At 46.2% G+C, this 21,163-nt stretch overlaps 1 protein-coding gene across 4 annotated transcripts in view; it reads right to left on the reverse strand.

Moving 5' to 3' along the window:
- The window catches only part of LOC138489330 (zinc finger protein 271-like), a 115,623-nt gene that overhangs the window by 28,393 nt on the left and 66,067 nt on the right, over positions 1 to 21,163 (reverse strand). For 3 of the 4 annotated variants that reach the window (XM_069617030.1, XM_069617031.1, XM_069617032.1), the window contains exons 4-5: positions 17,119 to 17,217; positions 16,813 to 16,896 (exon numbers count right to left, since the gene is read on the reverse strand). In XM_069617030.1, the coding sequence (XP_069473131.1) occupies positions 16,813 to 16,896; positions 17,119 to 17,217 (183 nt within the window). The remainder of the gene's footprint in view (positions 1 to 16,812; positions 16,897 to 17,118; positions 17,218 to 21,163) is intronic. The other variant, XM_069617033.1, reaches the window with a different exon arrangement.

Raw genomic sequence — 21,163 nt, forward strand, 5'->3', positions numbered from 1 at the left:
GGACAAAAACAACCTATAAAAGCGCTTCCAGCCATTACGGACAGTTTATACGATCGTTGTGACCATTCATCCTGACGTCAGAAGCCATTCTGGCCATTTAGCGTGCTACTCAGCAGAACAACTATCAGAAGCTCTTCACAGGGCACTCATACTTACCAAGCTAACACAATCATATAAACTGCCTTGATAAAGACCCTTGTGGGGTCGAAACACGCGTCGGCACCTTGAACACTAATAAAAACAGTAATGCAAAACAACCCTGAACATGATTGATCCTTCTCTCATGGGTTTTACCGAAGAGGTTTACTTAGAATCTCAATATGATGTGCCGGTTTCTCTTGATTCCCACCCCAATTCTACCCTTTCAAATCCTTGGAACAAATGAGTACTGTCCTATGAGAATCTACAAACGGGCAGCAGGACTGTCAGGACCAGTCATACTGCAGGTGGCGTCAGCCATGAAAGCACTGAGAAATCCAGTAAAGTACATGTGAACAAGTCCACAATGAGATATTCCAAGAGGATTCTCTGTCCGTTTTTCAGGAAAAGCTTCCAAAGACAGAGAAAAGCCCAAAGACTGCATTTCCCAGCAGGCCCATTTGAACACGAGCCTGCCAGCAATAGGAATGACACACCCTGGGGTGCACGCATGCGTGATTCACGCCCGCGAGGCCCCGCACGCAATACTGACTATCGTAGAGATCGGACAGGTTCAAGAGGAGCTCCTGCAGGCAAGCCACAGTGGGGCATTCACTCGCCTGACAAACCGCAGGCCCCACACGCCCAATCAGATAAGTGGAAGCAAAGCGCATTAAAGTCACGTGTTGTGGTTGACTAACCTCTATCTACGCATGCATGCTTTTGTACGATATGCGGCCGAGGCACAGACCTTGCAGAGTATTACGAATTGGGGGAAAACCTTAACCTGCATGCTCAGGATGTGGGGCAAATGTATTGAATGTTGCAGTGCGAACAATAAGCTCATGGTAATAGCACCCTGAGCGGCAAGGTCGCAGAATACACAACCGAGTGACCGCATGACTGGCAACACAAGTTCAGTTTTCTAGTAGCATAAGGACTGCTTCCGCTGCGCATACTCATCATTTCCTTGGCATTTTCTAGTGGACCTCTCAGAACACTCCCAGGCCAGCACAAAGACGCCCGTGTGGTACCGTGGGAAAGAAACCCAGAGCTAAGTAGATTTTCTTTTATTACACTAATGTGAGGTGCAAAGAAATCGTTGTTAAAGTCATTTGCACTATTTGTACTGTGCAAATGTAAGATTCAGCCTATTGTATGCACACCTGCATGGAGTAATGCAGGGTGAGTTGTGAGTCACAGTATTTTGGGAGTACAACTCTTGGGTATTAATCTTACCACAGTGTACCTGGTTAGAAGCTCCAGGCAAAGGCTTCAGCGTCGTTCTGGGCTAATGGAGTGTGAAATGTGTGGCGTGAAGTGAATGCAAGGGCAGAGACCCACCATCAAACCCATCAGAGCTGCAGCAGGAGGCGAGGAGCATGTTTACCCTAACACCCCCTACCCATTCACAACCACTACGTAACCCTCTTTCCGGTTATCCTTGAAATCCTCAACCCATCCAACCAGCGGACCCTAACCCTCTTTGCCTGGCGGGTCACATGGCCTGTGATATTTGCAGAATCCCAGGTGCCAAGACCCAACAGGGAGTTAGGCGTTTGTGCTGCCTCTGCGCAAGTCAAGACAGGGCGAAGAACCGGACAGATTTGCTAGCCCACGTGTAATCAGGCCCCCAGGCAGCACGATCAACCATGGATTATATGGTTACCCTGTTGCAGGAGCTCAAGGCTGAGCTGACTGTGACTAGACAAGATTATATGACCCTGGCTGGTCAGGTACATACTCTTACAAGGCAAAACTTAGCTCAGGAGACCCCTTGCCCAGAGTTTCGTCCACTCCGGTTCAAGTGTCCACAGAACCGCCATTCCCGTTGGCAGCCTCAGAAAGGTACCATGAGGACTCCACAGAAACTATGCCAATTCATAATACAGTGCCAGTTACACTTTTTGACCAAGCCTACAGTTTTTCAGACGGCACAAGGCCGTACGCTTTTGTGATTTCACATTTGGTTGGGGATGCTGCGTCTTGGGCTACACCCTTGGTAAGCAAGGACGATGCACTCTTATGCAGTTGGGATGAGTTCCTGGAAGAATTTGGCAATATCTTTAATCGACGGTCAGCGTCATTGATCAAGGACATGGAATTGCTAGCCCTCTACCAAGGGGGCAAGGACCTAGTAACCTATGTGATCACTTTCAAACGGCTGGCCGTGGAAACACACTGGCCACAGGAAAAAAGGATGGCCTTATTGCATCAAGGTTTAAGTGACGAGCTAAAGGACTCGATAGCACAAGTGGATCCCCAGCCGGACAATTGCTCCACAATGACAGACGTGGTGTGCCACTTAGACCAGAGGCAGAATGAACGGAGGCAAGATCGACGGAAATGGGAATCCAAGCCACTAGCACCTGGATCATCAGACGCCCGCCAGAGTAATCGAGAAAAACGCTGATGAACCCATGCAGATAGGGTTGGTGCGGGGGCCGCTGTCAAAGGACAAGAAGGAGAAGAGGTGGCGGGACAAGTTGTGTTTGTACTGCAGGAAGTCCGGCTACTTTGTTCGAGAGTGTCCCACCAAATCAAAGGGAGAATCGTCAGGAAACGCTAGTGCTTGCCCGTGAGGGTGGTCCAGGGGAGCATATCTGAAGACACCCCGAAGGTCTTAGCCAATACTCACATCAGCCAGGACGCCCATGTGATGCTAGCAGGCCACTTGAGTTGGCAGAATAGACTGGTTCCTGTATCCTTGATGGTGGACTCTGGGGCCACAGTCAACTTCGTCGACGCAATGCTGGCGCAGCAATTGGGCCTTCCATCGAGAAGGAACAGGTGGAGGAGGTCAAATCAGTCGATGGCTCCACGCTGATATCAGGCCCCATTACCAAGCAGACTCAGCCCCTGCAGTTGGAGTGTGGGGGACACCATCAATGTCATTTTGGCCCCACAATTTGGTTTAACCTTAGGTTTACCTTGGCAGAGACTTCACAATCCAAAGGTGGACTGGGCCTCGGCACTTGTACAGTTTCAATCCACTCACTGTGCTGAGCAATGTAGGGTCCTACAGAATAGTACCGGACCAATCAACCATAGTATCGGAAGCACAGAGAATATGTTACCTGCGGAATATGAGGAATAAAAGGATGTCTTTAGAAAAGTTTCTGCTGAAACCACACCACCACATTGGATCTTCGACTGTCAAATAGATCTCGAACCCAGTACCATAGTACCAGGCAGCAGAATCTATGCCCTGACCGAAGCAGAAAATGAATATCTAAAGGAGTACATCGAATCGAACCTAGCCAATGGGTTTCCTCGCACTTATTCTTCGTGTCAAAGAAAACGGGGGACTTGAGGACATGTATCGACTACAGAGCAATCAATCGATTATCACTGTAAAAAATCAATACCTCCTTCCCCTAATACCTGTCTTGTTAGATCAGGTACGAGGATCGACAATCTACACAAAACTCGACCTACGCGGTGCGTACCATCTTGTACGTGTGAAGTAAGGTGACGAGTGGAAGACTGCCTTCTGGACCAAGTTCGGATTATACGAATACCAGGTAATGCCCTTTGGGCTTTGTAATGCACCAGCCGCTTTCCAACATTTCCTGGATGAGGTTTTACGAGGCTACCTGGACGTCTTCGCTATCGTCTATTTAGACGTTACTCGTATCTACACGCAGAACAAGGAGGAACACCGGAACCACGTAAAAGCAGTGCTGCAACGGTTCAGGGAACACCTGCTTTATGCTAAGTAAGACAAATGTGAGTTCCATCGGTCAACCGTGGAGTTCCTAGGCTTCCTTCTATCACCCCAAGGAGTCACTTTGGATAAACAGAAAGAACAGGCCATTACCCACCTCTGTGAAAGACGTGCAAACTGTGCGAGGGTTTGTCAATTTTTAATCAGCGGTTAACCGGCTACTAAATAAAGGAGTACCCTTTAAGTAGAATTTGGCTGCTGAAGAAGGATTTCAAGCACTCAAGAGCCTTGACAACAGATACAGTGTTGATGCACCCAGACCCAACTCAACCATATATAGTTGAGACAGATGCGTCTAGTTACGCAATAGGAGCTATCCTCTCACAGCGAGATGATACGGGACAGCTACATCCAGTGGCCTTTTATTCACAAACGCTATTACCCGCTGAACAGAATTATGTGATTGCCAATCGAGAATTACAAGCAATAAAAACTGCCTTTGAAGAATGGCGCCATTATTTAATGGGGGCTCAACATACCATCACAATCATCAGAATCTGCAGTTTTTGAAATCTGCTAAGGCACTCCGTCCTCGACAACTGCGATGGGCAATGTACTTCGCATATTTCAATTTTGTAGTAACCTATCGGCTGGAATGGAAAACAGAAAAGCAGACATATCGCGCTACCCGGAACAAAGCCTCAACCAAACGGAAAGGACAGAAGAACCTAAATCTATTGTGAATCCTGCACGTATCATCGGGAATATTGTGGTAGATGGTATGTTTGAAGACATCCGGAAGGCCATGACAGCGCAGGAACTTGCTCAATGGGATTCCCCAAGCAAGGAACAGACAGTGAAAGACTGTTTGCCTTTCTACAAAACCACCTTGTACCTGCCTACCACAAAGATTTGGCAACAGGCAATGAAATGGTGTCTTGATTCACCCTTTGTAAGACACCAAGTAGAAGCCAAAACTATGGAATTAGTCAGCAGACATTTCTGGTGGCATCACATGAGGAAAAGACGTCCAACAATACGTAACCAGCTGCGAAAAAACTGTGTATGAAACAAGATGGAGCATCAGAAACCAGCGGGTAAACTGCAACCACTACGGACGCCAACAATGCCCTGGCACACCGTTTCACTAGACCTCATAGTGGAACTTCCCATAAGTCAGGGATTTATGACCATTCTGGTTGTCATAGACTCCCTAACTGAGTTCCATGGAACGGCACACCATTGGCAAGCACTTTGGTCGATTTGTTTCTGCGGCACATCATTCGACTTCATGCAATTCCTCAATGCATCGTCTCTGACAGAGGTCTGCAGTTCACATCACGCTTGTGAACATGAGCCTGCCGGCAATAGGACAACACACCCTGGGGCGTGCGAAGGCACGAGTCATAACCGCGAGGCCATGCTTGCAATACTGACTATCTGAGGGATCGGACGTGTTCAAGAGGAGCTCCTGCAGGCAAGCCACAGCAGGTCATTCACCCGTCTGAAAAACCGCAGGCCCCGCACCCCTAATCAGATAAGTGGAAGCAAAGTGCATTAAGAGTCATGTGTTGTGGTTGACTAACATCTATCTACGCGTACATGCTTTTGTACGGTACGTGCCGAGGCACAGACTGCTGCAACTTGCAGAGTGTTCCGAAATTGGGGAAAACTTAACCTGCATGCTCAGGATGCAGGGCAAATGTGTTGAACGTTGCAGTGTGAACAACAAGCTCATGGTAAATAGCAACCCTGAGCGGCAAGGTTGCAAAATACACTACCGAGTGACCGCATGACTGCCAATACAAGTTTAGTTCTCTAGAAGCATAACAGATTGCTTCCGTTGTGCATCCTCATCATTTTCTTGGTATTTTCTAACTGACCTCTCACAACACTCCCAAGCCAGCACAAACTTGCCCCTGTGGTGCCATGGGAAAGAAACCTGCAGCTAAATAGCTTTTCTTTTGTTACACTAATATGAAGTGCAAAGCAATCATGTTCAAGTCATTTGTACTGTGTGTACTGTGCATGTGTAGGATTCATCCTATTGTATGCACACCTGCATGGAGTAATGCAGGGTGAGTTGTCAGTATTTTGAGGGTACAACTCTTGGGTATTAATCTTACCACACTGTACCTGGTTAGAAGCTCCCCGCAAAGGCTTCAGTTTAGTTTTGGGCTAATTGAGTGTGAATGTATGGCATGAAGTGAATGCAAGGGCAGAGACCAACCTTCAAACCCAGGAGGGCTGCAGCAGGTGCCGAGGAGCATGTTTACCCTAACACCCCCCTATGGATCCACAACCACTACCTAACCCACTTTCCGGTTATCCTTGAAACCCTCAACCCATCCAACCAATGGACCCTAATCTTCTTTACCCGGCGTGTCGCGGTGGCCTGTGGTATTTGCAGAAACCCAGGTGCCAAGACCCAACGGGGAGGTACGTGTTTGTGCTGCCTCTCTGCAAGTCAAGACAGGGCAAAGGGCCGGACAAGGGCGTATGCCACAAAAAACTCTGATCAGCGCAGCATCCCTATGTTCCCAGTGCTCTAAACCTTGACAACATATGCAATACACATTACACTGAAGGCTGAAGCAGTGCTGCCCCGGGTGAAACAGTACCCACTATCAAGCGAGGCAGAAGAGGGGAATAAAGGACACGATACAGGCACTGCTCAATCAGGGGATAATAGTGCTGACCAGCTCACCGTGCAATACTGTGATCTACCCTGTCAAAAAGGCCACGGGGGGCAATTGGAGTATCATCCAGGATGTACACCCCCTAAATGATGCAGTACAGAAAACGTCCTGTGGTTCCAAACCCATCCACCATTTTGTGTAGCATCCCCAAAGAAGTGACCCACTTCACAGTGTTAGGATTTCAGGAACGCCTTCTTTTTTGATAGCATTTAACCCTGACTCACAGAACCTTGCTGCCTTTACCCATGGTGGGAAGTGCTACGAACATATTCGCTTGCCCCAAGGGTACTGCAAAAGCCCAAGCATCTTCAATGGAGTACTACACGCCTACCTAAGTAACATCCAAGTGCCCAGCACGGTCATCCAGTAAGTGGACAACTTGCTTGTGTGTAGCGACAATGAGCACAACTGCTGAAGAAACTATTACCCTTCTGCAACTTTTGGCCCACAAGGGGTACAAGGTTGACCAGAACAAAGTCTAGTATTGCCAGCAGGAAGTGCTGTACTTGGGCCAATTAATATCAGAAAACGGCAAAAGAATAATACCAGATAGAGCAGCATCTGTGTGTGCCACGCCCAGACCTGAGACAGTGAAGAAATTACTGCAGAGCCTGGATTCTAGACTTTGCAGCGTATGCAAAGCCTCTCCTGCGAGGCCTCAAAGAAGCACAGAAGGGCAATCACAAACTCAAATTGACAGGGCACATAGTACAAAATGTCAAAAAAGGAAGTAATATCCACAGCCCAAGTTCTCGCCACCCCAGGCTACACCCAGGAATTGTAAATATTCTCACATTCAAACGGCAAACTTATGACAACCATCCTATCACAAAAAAGTATAATGGTCCACAAGCCATTGGCCTATTACAGCAGTACACTCTATTCAGTTATGCAATGGCAATTCGCGTCCGAACAAGCACATGCTGTGGCTGCCTTCACAATCGAAAAAAGTTCCACAATCGCGATGGGGCGCTCATTAACTTTGCACGTGGAACATTCAATATTCGCCATCCGAGAGTGATCGAAATCTACCCTAACCACACAGAGCCTTGGCATATGAGATCATCCTCTCCAGCCCAAACATACATGATGTGTGCTGCAAAATAGTGAATCCTGCTAGGTTTCTGACAGAAGTGTGTACATTAATACATGACTGTTCCACATAAGAAGGGGAGGAGGATGACATTCCCAAAGGATAGCCCAATGCTGTGGGAGGGGGGGGGGGGGAGGAGGTGGTCTTTGTCCTGATCAATTGTCGCTGACCCGACAAAGGCATACGGGTAGTAGTGCACCTCGAGGGAGGTAAATATAAAACACTAGTGATGAAAAGACTACCCATGCATTTTTTGGACCAAGCAGAAGAGCTTGTGGCGCTCATCGAAGCACTATATGCTTCACCCAGGTGCCACATGACCATCTATTCGGACTCAGCATATGTCACTACAACACTGCATGCCCCGGGTTGTCACAATGGAAGAGGACGGGTTTCCAGAGGGCAGACGGTTCCACAGTACAACATGCTGAACTGCTAGATGCATTGATTTCCGCATTGTCACAACTCTCTGTGGTGGCGGTCGTCAAATGCGCTGCTCACACCAATAACAGACGAAATTTCATTGGGAAAGTGTGCCGAACGCTGCAGACAAAATGGCAGCCTATCTTCCTGTCCCAATAATTTCCGAGTATGTCCCGACGACACCAACACACGATCATCAAGACATACCATATACATCATTGCCTGTTGCACAGCCGATTGAGCTGCAAAGCAAAGTGACAAATGAAGAAAAGGAAATGTGGTCCAAAAGAGGGTATAAACAATCCCTGACAGATTTGTTATGGGGTATGGGGCCAGCAACGCTCTGGTAAAGCAGTAATGCCATGAGTTGCTAGCAATAGCTTTAGACCAACTTGATCACCCCGTCCACAGCTCGAGAAGGATTGGTTTGTCCCCAATCTTCAGAAGCACCTCACAAACATGATCATATTTTGCACCACGTGTCAAAGTTTCAGCACAGGCATGATACTCTGGACCCTACAAGGCACCTTGCGCCGCCCTATTGGGCATTCCGCGGCTACACATAGATTAGGCAGACATGGGAGAAAGATGCAATGGGTCACGCTAATTAATCGTCGTTGTTTGCCCTTTCTCACAGAGGGTCGAGGCAGGTCCTTGTGCACACCAAGATGCCAAATGTGCTGCTCAATTCCTTGTCTGTGAAGGTTTCCCCTGATGGGGTGTTAAGGTCCAATAACGGCACACATTTTTTCAACAAACTCTTTACAAGAGATCACAGCACTACTTGCCATTTATTTATTTTTTTATTGTGTTTTGATTTATAAACAAGTTATAAACCTTTCACCTATACATTAAAGTAAATAAAAACTGAAAAATATACAAATTACATAAGTAACACATGAAATATAAATGTAGGATACACTTTAAAAACTTGTGCAGTTTGTTAAAGAACAGAACAAGGCAAATGTTGGCACAATTCCTCCATGCGTTTCATATTTTCATTGCGCACAAAGTCAGGCACCAGGTTTATGTAAAACACCCATGATCAACTTGTGCCCAATTTGTTGCAACTGGGCGAATCCCACCTCAACCCCAATGATACTACTCACAATTCTGCCCACTATTGTGTGCAGCAAGAAGTCCCACTTAGAGGAATGGAATGGATATTTAAACCAATCATAGGTAAAAGGCCTCCAACCTTATTCTGAGGACCCTAAATAAGGCACACAGGGATCGGACGTGTTCAAGAGGAGCTCCTGCAGTCAAGCCACAGCAGGGCATTCAGCCACCTGACAAACCGCAGGCCCTGCACGCCTAATCAGATAAGGCATGACAGTCACCCCACATCAACCACTGCATGGATCCCAGAAGCCCTGCTCTTGGCTCTGTTAGGGCATGACAATCCAAGCCATCAGTTCTAAGCTTGTCCCATTTACCTGTCTGCTCCAGTGTAAGGAATTGATTGAGACGGAAGTGTAGGTATTGTATCCGGCTTTTAGAACATGGAAAAAGTGTTATATATTTCATAATGTCCTCCCTTTTCCTAATACATTTAGCATATTCTGCATAGAGAGTGTAAGATGAAAACACATCTGTTGTCTCGCAGCAGTCATGTTTAAACAACTTTTTGACGTTACACACATTGATGATTAGGTCCTCCTTCGTGGAGCCAATTTGTGTTAACATTTCATTCATACAGTGCCTCATTATAAGCTTGCCGGTCCGGAATCAAGGGTTTGCATACAGGAAAACTATGAGTCTGCCTGCTGGAGCCGCTGTGCTCGACAGGTCTGACCCTGTTGGGAGCAGCGGCCATGGTAGGCAGACCAGTCGCGGGAGCACCGGCACCATTAGATACGCTGCCGGTGCTTCCATGTCCCACTCCCTCTATGGGAATAGGGACTTACATTTTACCGATGCCTGACTTCCCGGGCCGCCAGACTCTGAATCTCCAGGTGGCACTGGGAAGTCAGGCGCCAGTAAAACTTTACGAGTTTTGGCAGCAAACCGCCAGTAGCACCGGAATCCATGTTATTGTCTACTGCATAGCTGTGAAAAAGACAAAGCTTCTTATGCAGACTAATAGGGGTTTTGTCGAATAATACAATAGGTCTGCTAATATGATCCAATACAATTTGACTGTAACCATTTTGACCGGATTTGTTTTACCCGCCTCCCATATTCTACCAATATCAGACGTGGGGTCTGGGGTTGGGGTCTAGACACATCCCTGACGTAACCCCACATACGTAGGTATCTGTCAAGGCTCCCTCCCGGTTCAACCTGATCCTCGCAGCAGTGTTTGTGTGAAGCTGAGCCATGAGTTGTACCACCTTTAGCGGCACCTTCCAGGCGAGCAGCTTTGTCCATTTCCAATGCATTAGACATATCAATGGAGGCCATGTAGATGGACCCCCACTACCTCTTTTTTCACGGCAGCTAGTAGGTGGAACATGGTAAAAGCAAGGTCTGCATTCCTGGCCGAAAACCCACCTGATATTGTAGGTTATTTGACAAAATGTTGGCCTTGAGATCTCTCAATAAAAAGGAGGCAAAAATGTTACTAGAGTCGTCCAGCAAGGCAATAGGCCTATAGTTTTTTGGGTCGGCACAATCTCCTTGCTTATAGATAGGTAAGATGTTGGATTCTCGCCATGTATGTGGAACCCTATGATGGATAACCCTAAATAGGTTTACCAATGTATGCAACCAGGCTCCCGGGTCTTTTTCTTTTTTTTATCAGCATTGGTGGAATACAGTTCAGATCTCGTATCCTAGATGGTCTAGCTCTACCAATTGCCCACATTATGTCCTCCTAGTCCCATGTGTATGCCATTTGGTAATCTCTTCCCTCATAGATAGCAGTACCCACACCTTCCAGCCATGGCAAACTATATTTAGCACTCAGAAAGGCCACCCAATCTTGTTCCTTAATAGGGCATTCCATGTCAACTTTTGGACCCTTACGTTTCCCTCCTATAAAGGACCTCAACTTTGCTCTATCATTCTCTAGTACCATTTTTAAAATTCTTTGGCTTTCTCCAAGATAGGATTCTTGTCTAAACTACTTCAAGAGTCGCCTGTGGGTTGTCACAATTTGCCTGTTGGACTCGGAATAATCGAGGCTTCCAATATCTTTGGAAGCCAAGGCCCGTAGTGTGTTTCTCTTAACCCTCTTTGCATCCCTCACTCCTTTGATCAAAAGTGTGTAGATGCTCCCTAGTGTAGAGAACTTGACCTCTGTTATTAAGTTGCTTCATACAATGTAATCGGGTGTGGTTAACGTTTTCAGCAAGGAAGCATTCACTGCTACAACCCACATTGCTCATAAGGTGCTCCTATCTCGTCATAAACGTTCTACAAGAACCGCCCCTTTCTGGGGCCAAAAAGGCAGTGCAAGGATCCAAGCTTGCCATACGAGAAATTCGTAGTGAGAGAATTATTGGAAAAAGGTCACTGCCAGAGGCTGCGCCATTAGTCAGGGGTTCACATGGCTTTCCTAGTTTGGCTGAGACATAGAAATGGTCAATGCAGGATCTTTTATGTCCTCTGCACCAGGTGAAAAAAACATTTCCTATCTCCTCCTCCGCGGGAAGGCATATATAAGTCCCAGCTCATTAAATATGAATTCCACAAAGCTCCCAATTCGGCAACCCTTGTGCATTTTGTTGTTTTCACTTCTTCTTGGCTTTCTGACTATAAACCTCTACACATTACACCTTTTGCATTTAGATCTCCCCCCACCAATGATATGCAGATTTTGTTTTTTCTCCTACCATCCCAAAAGTAGATCCTCTATTTCAGCATGTCTATCCGCCAGAGACAGATTTTCAATATTCCAGTAGACATTAACCAACAGAACGTTCCCATGCAAACTAGGGGAAGAAATATTGATTGCAAGTAAGTAATTTGAGCATGTTATGACCTATGTGTGCATTTAAGGTTTTGGTCAATGGCAATTATAAGACCACCCTAGGGGGCATTCTGAAGCACCTCTAGCAGCCACTTTACAATGTGTGTGATAGCCCTATACATCAACCTTTTCCAATGACATTGTTTCATGCATAAGGATTATGTTGCCTTGCCACCAGCTTGCCGCACTTTTACTTATGGATTTTATTTATTCTATTTATTTCATTTTACTGTCAATCCCATGTACTGCACTCTGCCCTCCCTCCAAACCCCCTCGCACTTTTCCCCTTCCCCCGCACTTGCGCGATCGCAATGACACCTGTTCTAGTAAGATTGTTGTCTCTGTCTTCCCTCTGTTCCCCCTCCCTTGCCTCGTCGTGCCTTGAAACACTTGTATATAGGCGCGTTATAAATGCCATATCATATTATGTTAGCAAATTCAGGTAAAGTCCCACTCAATTTCTGGAAGCCACAAGCGTTCCACAAGACTATTTTAAATCTGTCCAGTGTTAGATACATTTTTAACATTTCTAGTGCGGCCTCAAGCCACAACCAGTCCTCAACCCGTTTTTGCAGCAGTTCTAGTGCCCTCTTGATGGTCAGAAGTGGGCACGGTCTGCTGTGTTGATGTAACATGCGCCAAGAACCTGCTTACATGTTTTGAGCCGTCAGGTTCCGTCAGCTCATAGCCCAAGGTTTTAAGGACTTCCCTCTCTTTCCAAACAATTTGGGCGATCAAGTTAGAGGTATAATGGCATACTGCTTTCTCAGCTCCTTTTTTTGGAAAGGCAACCCTTTCTATGTTGTCAGATTGCAAGGCCTGCAAGGTCGGTATTGATTGGAATCCCTTGATCATCTGGCCTCTATTCATGTGCATTTGTCCACAAATTAAGGGGTTGATTGTCCAGCCCATAAGTTTCTTGGAATTTGTCATTATATACTTACAAATTGTGCATGACTGCTGGCTTTTTTACTTTGGCCCTTTTTCCACGTCAAGGTTTTTCTGAACAGAGGCATGGGCATGAGTTTGCCAAAGGTATATTTTGGTCTGCACTTTCCAGGTTTATTGCAGTTTGAAAAACTGACATCACAACCACAGGAACCGTCACTTTGTTGCCTTTGGTCGGGTTGCCCAGAAACCTAGTGATTTTGCTTTGCTTCCCTTTTCTGTGTTTCTTTGAGGCCTTGCCTTTGTTTTCCAAATTTGAGTCCAAGGCTTCCTCATGTATTGACCTCGATTCCAGTTCATCGTGTTCTTCGTCGGTCAGTGCGTTTATACATTTCTTTGAGTTGTTTCATCTATTTCTGTTCTGGGCTGGTAGATACTTTGTCTTTTTCTCTTCCTGTGATTTTGCCTTTTTTTCCGTTGTCTTAATTTTTGTTCATCCTACTTGCTCCTCTATGGAAGGTGTAGAGTCCCCAAGGGAGTTCACAGAATCTCTCTCGATTTCCTTCGTTAACTGGGCTACCGGGTTTGGTTCATCCATTTCAATTACTTGTCACAATTTTCCTCATAGCACAAAGCCGCCAAATGGGAGGGGCTGTCAGGTGGCTCACTATGTGAGTCAACCAGCACAGTTCCCTGTGACATGGATGCCCCATCCATGTTGCTGGTTAAATCTGTATGCACCATGTTGCAATTTCTCCCATTACTGTTTTTGTCATTCCTCTGATCCTTGCAGTAGTAGCTTGACATTTTGATCTACTGAGTTTATTTTTGTGGCTTTCTTGTACTGCTTCTATGATGTTATCGTAAAGTTTAAGCAGTGACTCCAAAAGAAGTTGTAATGCCGAGCTAGAGGCTGGCCCCAGTGAGTCTACTTGCAGCAATATATTTGATTCACGCTGCACATGGTGATGTTTTTTGGGAGTGAAGTAATGGTCACTTATCGCTTTTTAAAAGATGGACCTTGGTCTGCCTATAATGGTTTGGTCAGGGGGGGGGGGATGCAGCTGTATGGCAAGGGGCGCAAAGTCAGGTCTCCGGTTTGCCCGCCAGTCCCATTTGTGCCGACCAATCCAGATTCCAGCTCCGATATCCTCATGCAGTATGCTTGCTTCGCAATTCCCTCTGTATCATTATAAAGTCGTTCGAAGGAGGGTTCCAGCACAGAGCAATCTCCCAGTTGGGTTTCGCCAATTCCATCAATGCAGTCATTTTCCTATACCATGCTTGGTTCATCACGCACCTCCAGACATGCGTTTCCCTTATTTGCCAACTCGATTTGAGGGTACATTTCTGGTGACATATGCCCCCTGCCAGTGGCAGTACAGCTGTTGCTCACCACCACCTCTGAGTAACGGATGGTTGTAAAGGGTAAGTTGGTCGCGACTTGACTAAGGTCATTTAAAATTCCACCCAAGCGATGTGTTTCCTGTGTCCCCACAATCTGAGATATCAGCGCATTGCTCCATGAGCAATTCATCCATACGTTCTCTCACTTGTGGGTCCGTTTTCTCAGTTATTACCATATTCACTTCTCGTGCTCTAAGAGCGGGCAGCCCCTTTCTGTAATCATTCATTTATTGCTTCTTAGTTTGGACATGTTCTATCCCCACCTCCACAGGGTTACCGGTAAATGGGCACCCTCTTTGCTCTCTTCGCCCTTGCCGCCCAAGACCAGCAAGACCACTTCCCAATCCACTGGCAGTCCGTGCCAGACTGTGGATTTTGTACGCTGTGTAAACTAAGGCAGAAAGGGGCTCCTACCAGGAGCAGCGAACAGCAGAGCAGCAAATAAAAGCAGACCAACATGATCAGCAAGACCACTTCCCAATCCACTTGCAGCCCGCTTGGAATTAAGCACCGGATCTGTTCAAATTACCACCCCAAGCCAACAGCATTACGTGTGACGTCACCATTCGTATTTATATTTACCCAGGCAAAATGGTGGAGTAAGCACAGACGGAACGTCGCTTTGAAAGCCCACCTGGGAGTTGGGCCTAAATCACCCAACGTATTGGAAGTGAGTCGTGTCTTAGTGGGGTTATTAAGGAAAAATTGCATTGAAGCTTTGAATATGCAGTGAACACTGGTTAAAGGATTTTGAAAAAAGACTGAATAGCACTTGTTAAACAGTCAAGTTTTAGGATTCACATATTGATTTAAAGGTGCCAATATGATGCTGGGCATGATTTATGAGCTGCGGACTCAAGTTTAAGTAGATTTGCTACAGACACAATCAAGGGAGTTTTATGCTTCTACCATTGTGTTTGGATTTTAGTGATGTACTGATGAAACAAGTTTTTACGTCTTGGAGTTTTCCGGTATTATTTGCGCTGGGTAAGGAATGATAGACGAATTTAGGAAAGATGGAGCATTAGCACTTTGCACTGTGAGCACGGGTGTGCATGTGGTCCAGGGGCTTTTTGGAATTTGATTTAATGGATTAGTTGTTCTTTCATTAAAATGATTAAATCCGTGTGATTAGACAGGGTGTAAAAGGTTGGTATTTGTGGGAGTGGCACGAACAATTAGGTATTCTCCAAGAGGCAGCAAGACGAACACGGCGGTGATGTTCATTTCTTTTTATGCAATATGGTAACAAGTAGATGCAACAGTTTTCTAACATGCTTTTTTCTTTTTTCTCTTCCTGTCCTTTTTCATCCCCCTTTTTGTTTTCACTTTTCTTGATGTTTTTCCATTGGTTCACATTTTTGTGGGCAACTGTTTATATGTTTGTTGCCATTTTTGTGATTTTAACACATTCTTAATGCTTTCTGGTGGTTACCATTGATGTACAAATACAGCCTTGAAGAAGGCTCTGTGTAGTTGAAACATGTTGGCTTTTGCAGGAAATAAATGTAGATTTAGACAGACGACTGAATTAACAGAGACATTATTATTTGATTGGTTGAAGGCTAGTAGGCCCCATCATATTTGTTGACTTTGATTTAGAGGCAGTGGGTAGAGCGCAACTGATCTGATCCACCTTTGTGTTCAATCTTTGGGAAGGGAATTGAGCTTGTGATTTAACAAACTTAGACCTTTTGTACTTGAGAAGATTTTTGTTGTTATTGCAAGGCGTTACTTTACATTTATCATTCATTTGGTTTGGTCATGTTAATATCCCTAATAAACTAGGTTAAATATACCGTTCCATGTCCGCCTATCGGCTATGTGACAAAACACCCAGCACTGCAGGCCTGCAATATGTCCTCATAATTGAGATTTGCAGGGCTGAAATATGGACATCAACCTATCCATTTACCATGCATTATTGTCTAGATTCTGTTGCCAAATGAGGAATGGAAGTAGGGCAGGTACCCTTGCAAAATGTATCTGAAAAAGGGAAATGGGATGCAAAGTTTAAATGGAGCAGTCTTACCCACCTCACTAGAGTGGCATGGAGATGTGATCAAGTGTTTGCAAATATTACTGAAGATCCCGAGATGGAGAAGGTACTTACTTGTAATCCTAGTTTTCTAGCAACAGAATCTTCATTTAATTCACAAACAGCCCACCCACCTCCTCAAAGGGTTCATGAACAGTGGAGTATGCATCCTAATGCGGGAGATACCTTAGTCTCCTTGCGTCAGGGAAAACAAACGGAGAGGACAGCTGTCACTGCACTGCATGATGGGATACCCGAGCAGCCTGCTGGCCGCAAAGTGAAAGCTATCTTTGCTCTCAGTTTGTTGCATCACTCAAAACGTAGCACGAGTATTCATTGTAAAAAATGGGAAAAGCCATTGTATACATTATATATTTATTTAAAAATGTATATTGTAATGAAACAAATGCTCTCAGATACAGCACAAAGAGGGAGCTATTCAATGTTTATGAATGTAAGGACAATGCCCATGATGGAAACCTAGGATTGCAAGTAAGTAATGTTTAACTCATCCAGATTCCCAGGAATTACACGCAATTTCCTCACCTGTAGACGTGCTGGCGGCTGGTTTTCGCTCACTGCCCTGATCGTCATTGCAATAGGTTGCTTCATCCTCGTGTGCCCAGGATGCTATTAAACAGATAAATTACATAACAGTAAGTATGTCACTACGATATACCAAATTGACTTTTGGCTAGTATCGGGTACTAAAGGAGAAGATGAGGGTGGCTCAAGGGTGCAAATAGATTATACAAACACACACATACATGCATACATCTCAGAAGCACATGAAGTGCATCATGTAAAAACCTCACACTGCTGATGTCCAGGAATTGCAGATTATTTCCTCACCTGTGGAGCGGCTGGGGCTTTGTTCTCTCTGACCGTCCTGAGCCTCACTGCAATTGGGTGCTTCATCCTCCTTTATGCAAAATGAAATAATGTCATGTCCTGCGATATAATTAATAAAAAGACGAGCATTATGACAAAAATATCAGGCAATATTAAGTGCATGGTCAGAGGAAACCGCTACTTGCATTTATATCAAAGGGTCATTCTGGGAAATTAGTCGGAGGTGAAAAACCAAAGCTGTCAATACAATGATCAGACTCAAAGAAGTCCCAGAATATTCTCCAAGTGCACTGCATTAGTGGCAGTCCACCTGAAGAAGTCCAAGAAGGTGATGCCCGAGGCCTGCATGTGTGGGATACATGCTATAAACAGACATAGGTCTACTCTGACCTCGATGACTGGCTGATGGAGATTGAAGAAAGGTCTTACAGCTGATGTGCTGCACTTACAACAGTTTTGCCTGCTGGTAGAGACAAAATCAAAAGGTCAATACTGAAGTGACCACAGCACGTCAGGAGTGAGGACACAGGTCAGTTTAAGTTTCCTTCACATATAACCCCACCAGCAACGTTGCAGCCGTTCTCCCCCCTACATCCCTCTCGTCAGCCTCCACACCTTTCTCGATCCTTTCTTCCATTCCATCCAAGTCATCACGCTAGCTGCCAGCATCCTACACACCTCACCTTCATTAACCTAACAGAAAATCTTTGAACTCCCAGCTCGCTACACAAGTCTGACCGTTATACAACTTGGCATAGCGTCCCCATAACCATCTCGACGGCCCACTCTTCATTGGCAGATTCATAGTCCCCTTCCTTTTCACTCACCCTCACAACCCAATTCATATTCTACGTCTGTCCATCCTCCATCAGGACAGACCTGTGGAATGCCCTTTACGTGGTTGAGACCATCGCATTAGTCCTTGTTTCAAAGGGTCAGGCAGCTTAACTCTCACAATCTCGCCTTCCTGCACACGTCTCTCTTTGACTGCCTTCCTCCCATCATATCTGACCGACGGGGACTTAATTTGCTGTTAGGCTTTTTTCCCTGTAGTCGCATGTGTTTATTTTGTATTTATGCATTGGTTATTTATAATGCACCTATACAGCAAGTGGTGTTTCAAGGCGCAACAAACCAAAGGAGTGGGAGACAGAGATGAAGAATATTAAAAGCGGTCCTGTATCATTCGGATCGTGCAAGTGCAATAGCTAGAAGTGCAGCGGAGTGGGGAGGAGTGGGACGGGGGGGAGAACCGGTCAGAGCAGAATGTGCTAATGCGAAGGCGGGAGAGAAAGTGAAAGTCGGAGTAGAGAGAGCGCGCAAGTGCTGGGTCGGGAGGAGAAATGGGGGCGAGAGGGCCCCTGGGCTAGGCGAGTGCTAAGGGGTGGCTAGGTGGACAAGTGACAGGGGAATGCAGCGAGTATAGAGGAATGAAGTCCAATGCTAAGTGCGAGGACGGTGCTGGACTGCTTCAAGGGGTGCAGGTCAAGTCAGGCTAGTGCAGGGGGAGGGAGTCCGGCAGGGCAAGTGCTGGTTGGGGGGGAGAGGGGAATCAGGGGAGAATGAGGTGGTGGGGTAGACTGGGCGAGGAGGGCCTGGTGCCCTGTATGAATCAGAAGGATTCAGGCAGCCAGTCAAATGCAACAGAGGGGGGGCATTAGCAGAGGAGGAGGAGGGGGAGAAGGAAGGAAGGAAGAAGAGAAAAGGAGGGTCTTGAAAAGCTTCTGGAACTTCAGGAGATTCGGCTCAAGTCTGAAAGGGGCAGGGAGGCCATTCCAGAAGGAGGGTCCTGTGGAAGAGAGATCTAGCACCCACTCTCTGCTGAGAAAAGCATCTGATCTGCAGAGAGTTGGAGCTAGAAGACCAAAGGGCTCTATCAGGGAGGTATTTAAAGAGAAGGAGTTGGATGTAGCGGGGTCCCAGGACCCAGAAGGCCTTGTGTATAATGCAGAGGGTCTTGAACTTGATCCTTGCAGCAACCAGGAGTCAGTGGAGAGATTTTAGGGCTGGAAAGATGGGTGCCTGGGCTTGAGCCCAAGGTTAAGCTGCAGTCCTATTTTGGATTATTTGAAGGGGACAAAGGGAGGACCTAGGCAGATTGAGGAAGAGGCTATTGCAGTACTCCAACCTAGAGAGCCAGAGCTCTGAAAACATTGAGTTTCTGGGGGAAGGTGAGGAAAGGGAGAATGCCTCTGCGGAGGTGCAGCTGCAAGTGGGCCTTCTTGGAAAGGTCCGTGATGCAAGGAGAAAAGGAGAGGGAGGAATCTAAGAGGACACCAAGATTTCTTTACTCACAAGAGGGTGAGGGGAGGGGGCCCATGTACGGCAGCCAGAGAGCAGGAGTCCTAATGAGAAGGATCTCAGTCTTACTGGCATTAGGGCAGAGATTGTTAGCAGCACACAATGCATGAATAGCAGTCAGACAGTCAGGAATGAGAGAGGAAGAAGAGGGAAGCTTGAAGGAGAGCTGCGTGTCATCTGCATAACAATGGAAGTGAGGAGAGAAGGCGGAGATCGAATAGGCTAGAGGGGGAAGGTAGATATTGAAGAGCAACAGCGAGAAGATAAAGCCCTGAGGGATGCCGCAGGTGGACTACGATGGAGGCGAGAAAATGGCCCCATTGAATCTGGGATGGTTGGTCAGAGAGGAAGGAGGTCAACCAGTCCAGAGCCAGGTCTGTGATGCCAAGGGTGCGTCAGTGCCGATTTAGAATAGTGGCATGATTGACCGAATCAAAGGCGGAGTAAAGGTCAAGAAAGATGCAAATGGAAGGAGTTGGAAATTGAGATTTGAGAGCAAGTCTTCATGGGTGTGTTCAGGAGTGCAGTTTCTGTGCCTCCTGCTGCTCTGAAGCCAGACAGGTGTTTGTGGAGACCACCAACAGATTCAGTGCGGTGGATCAGCTGGGCCATGACCAGTTTATCCAAGGGTTTTCCCAGGAAGGGGGTAATGGAGATAGGGCGGTAGTTAGCAGGGCAGGAGGGGTCGTCAGAATGCTTTTTGAGGACAGGGTGCACTAGGGATTGCTTGAAGAGTAGCGGGATGGAGCCATTGGCAAAGGAGTGATCAAAGGAATCAGCCAAGGCTGGAGCAAGGGAGGCAATGCTGTCCTTAATTGTTCTGGAGTGGAAACGATGATCCATTACCCTGCTGAACAACACCTTTTCTCAATCCCCCCTCATTGGCCCATGCCCATTTTACAAAATCTTTTATCACCTTGTTAAACCTTTCTGCAACACTGTTGGCCTGGGGATGATGGCCGTAAATGTATGCTCTATGCCATGCTCCAACAATAATTAAACACTTAATTTGACCTGAATTGAACCCCATTGTCAGTCAATATCTCACAAGGATAACCTTCAAGCTTGAACACTTGTTCCATGAAGTCAATCACATCTCTCGTCGTTCTACTCAGTGTAATCTTCACTCCCACCCATTTAGACAGAATGTACACCAACACAATACAAAACTTGTGAATATCCTTACTTTGTATTAATCCCACGATATCCATGCCTACATTTTCCCAAGACATCTTTGGTACATGTACTCGCGTCATGGGGCGCTCCCTAGGCATTAGATTCTTCTCACTTAAGAGACATGAAACACAATTCTTACCACTCTTTCTACCACAAGATCAGTCAGGCCACCAAAACCCAGACCACATAGCTTGCTTTGTCTTGGTTACACCCTGATGGCCCTCATGGGCAATCTCCACAATCTTTTTTTCTCACTGCAGAAGTATTATTCTGTCAACTCTCATTACATGCTCCCTAGATACTTGCAACTCGTCAGGCAATCCACAATCCTTCTAAATTTGTTCCAGCTACACGCTTAAAGTCGCACTACCTTCCAATTCACCCTTCACTCTCATCAAGACCGCATCTTCATTCATACTATTTATCCACTCCTCCTTTGACACATCCTTTGCTCCACACTCAATACACATTCTTCTTCATTCCCTTCTTCCTCATTATCTTCACTCTGAATCATACAAGACAAATAGTCAGCAAGAATATTTCTTTTTCCGGGGCCATATTCTACAAC

Source organism: Ambystoma mexicanum, chromosome 9, assembly GCF_040938575.1.
Source record: "Ambystoma mexicanum isolate Mex_15411 chromosome 9, UKY_AmexF1_1, whole genome shotgun sequence".
Lineage (NCBI taxonomy): Eukaryota > Metazoa > Chordata > Amphibia > Caudata > Ambystomatidae > Ambystoma > Ambystoma mexicanum.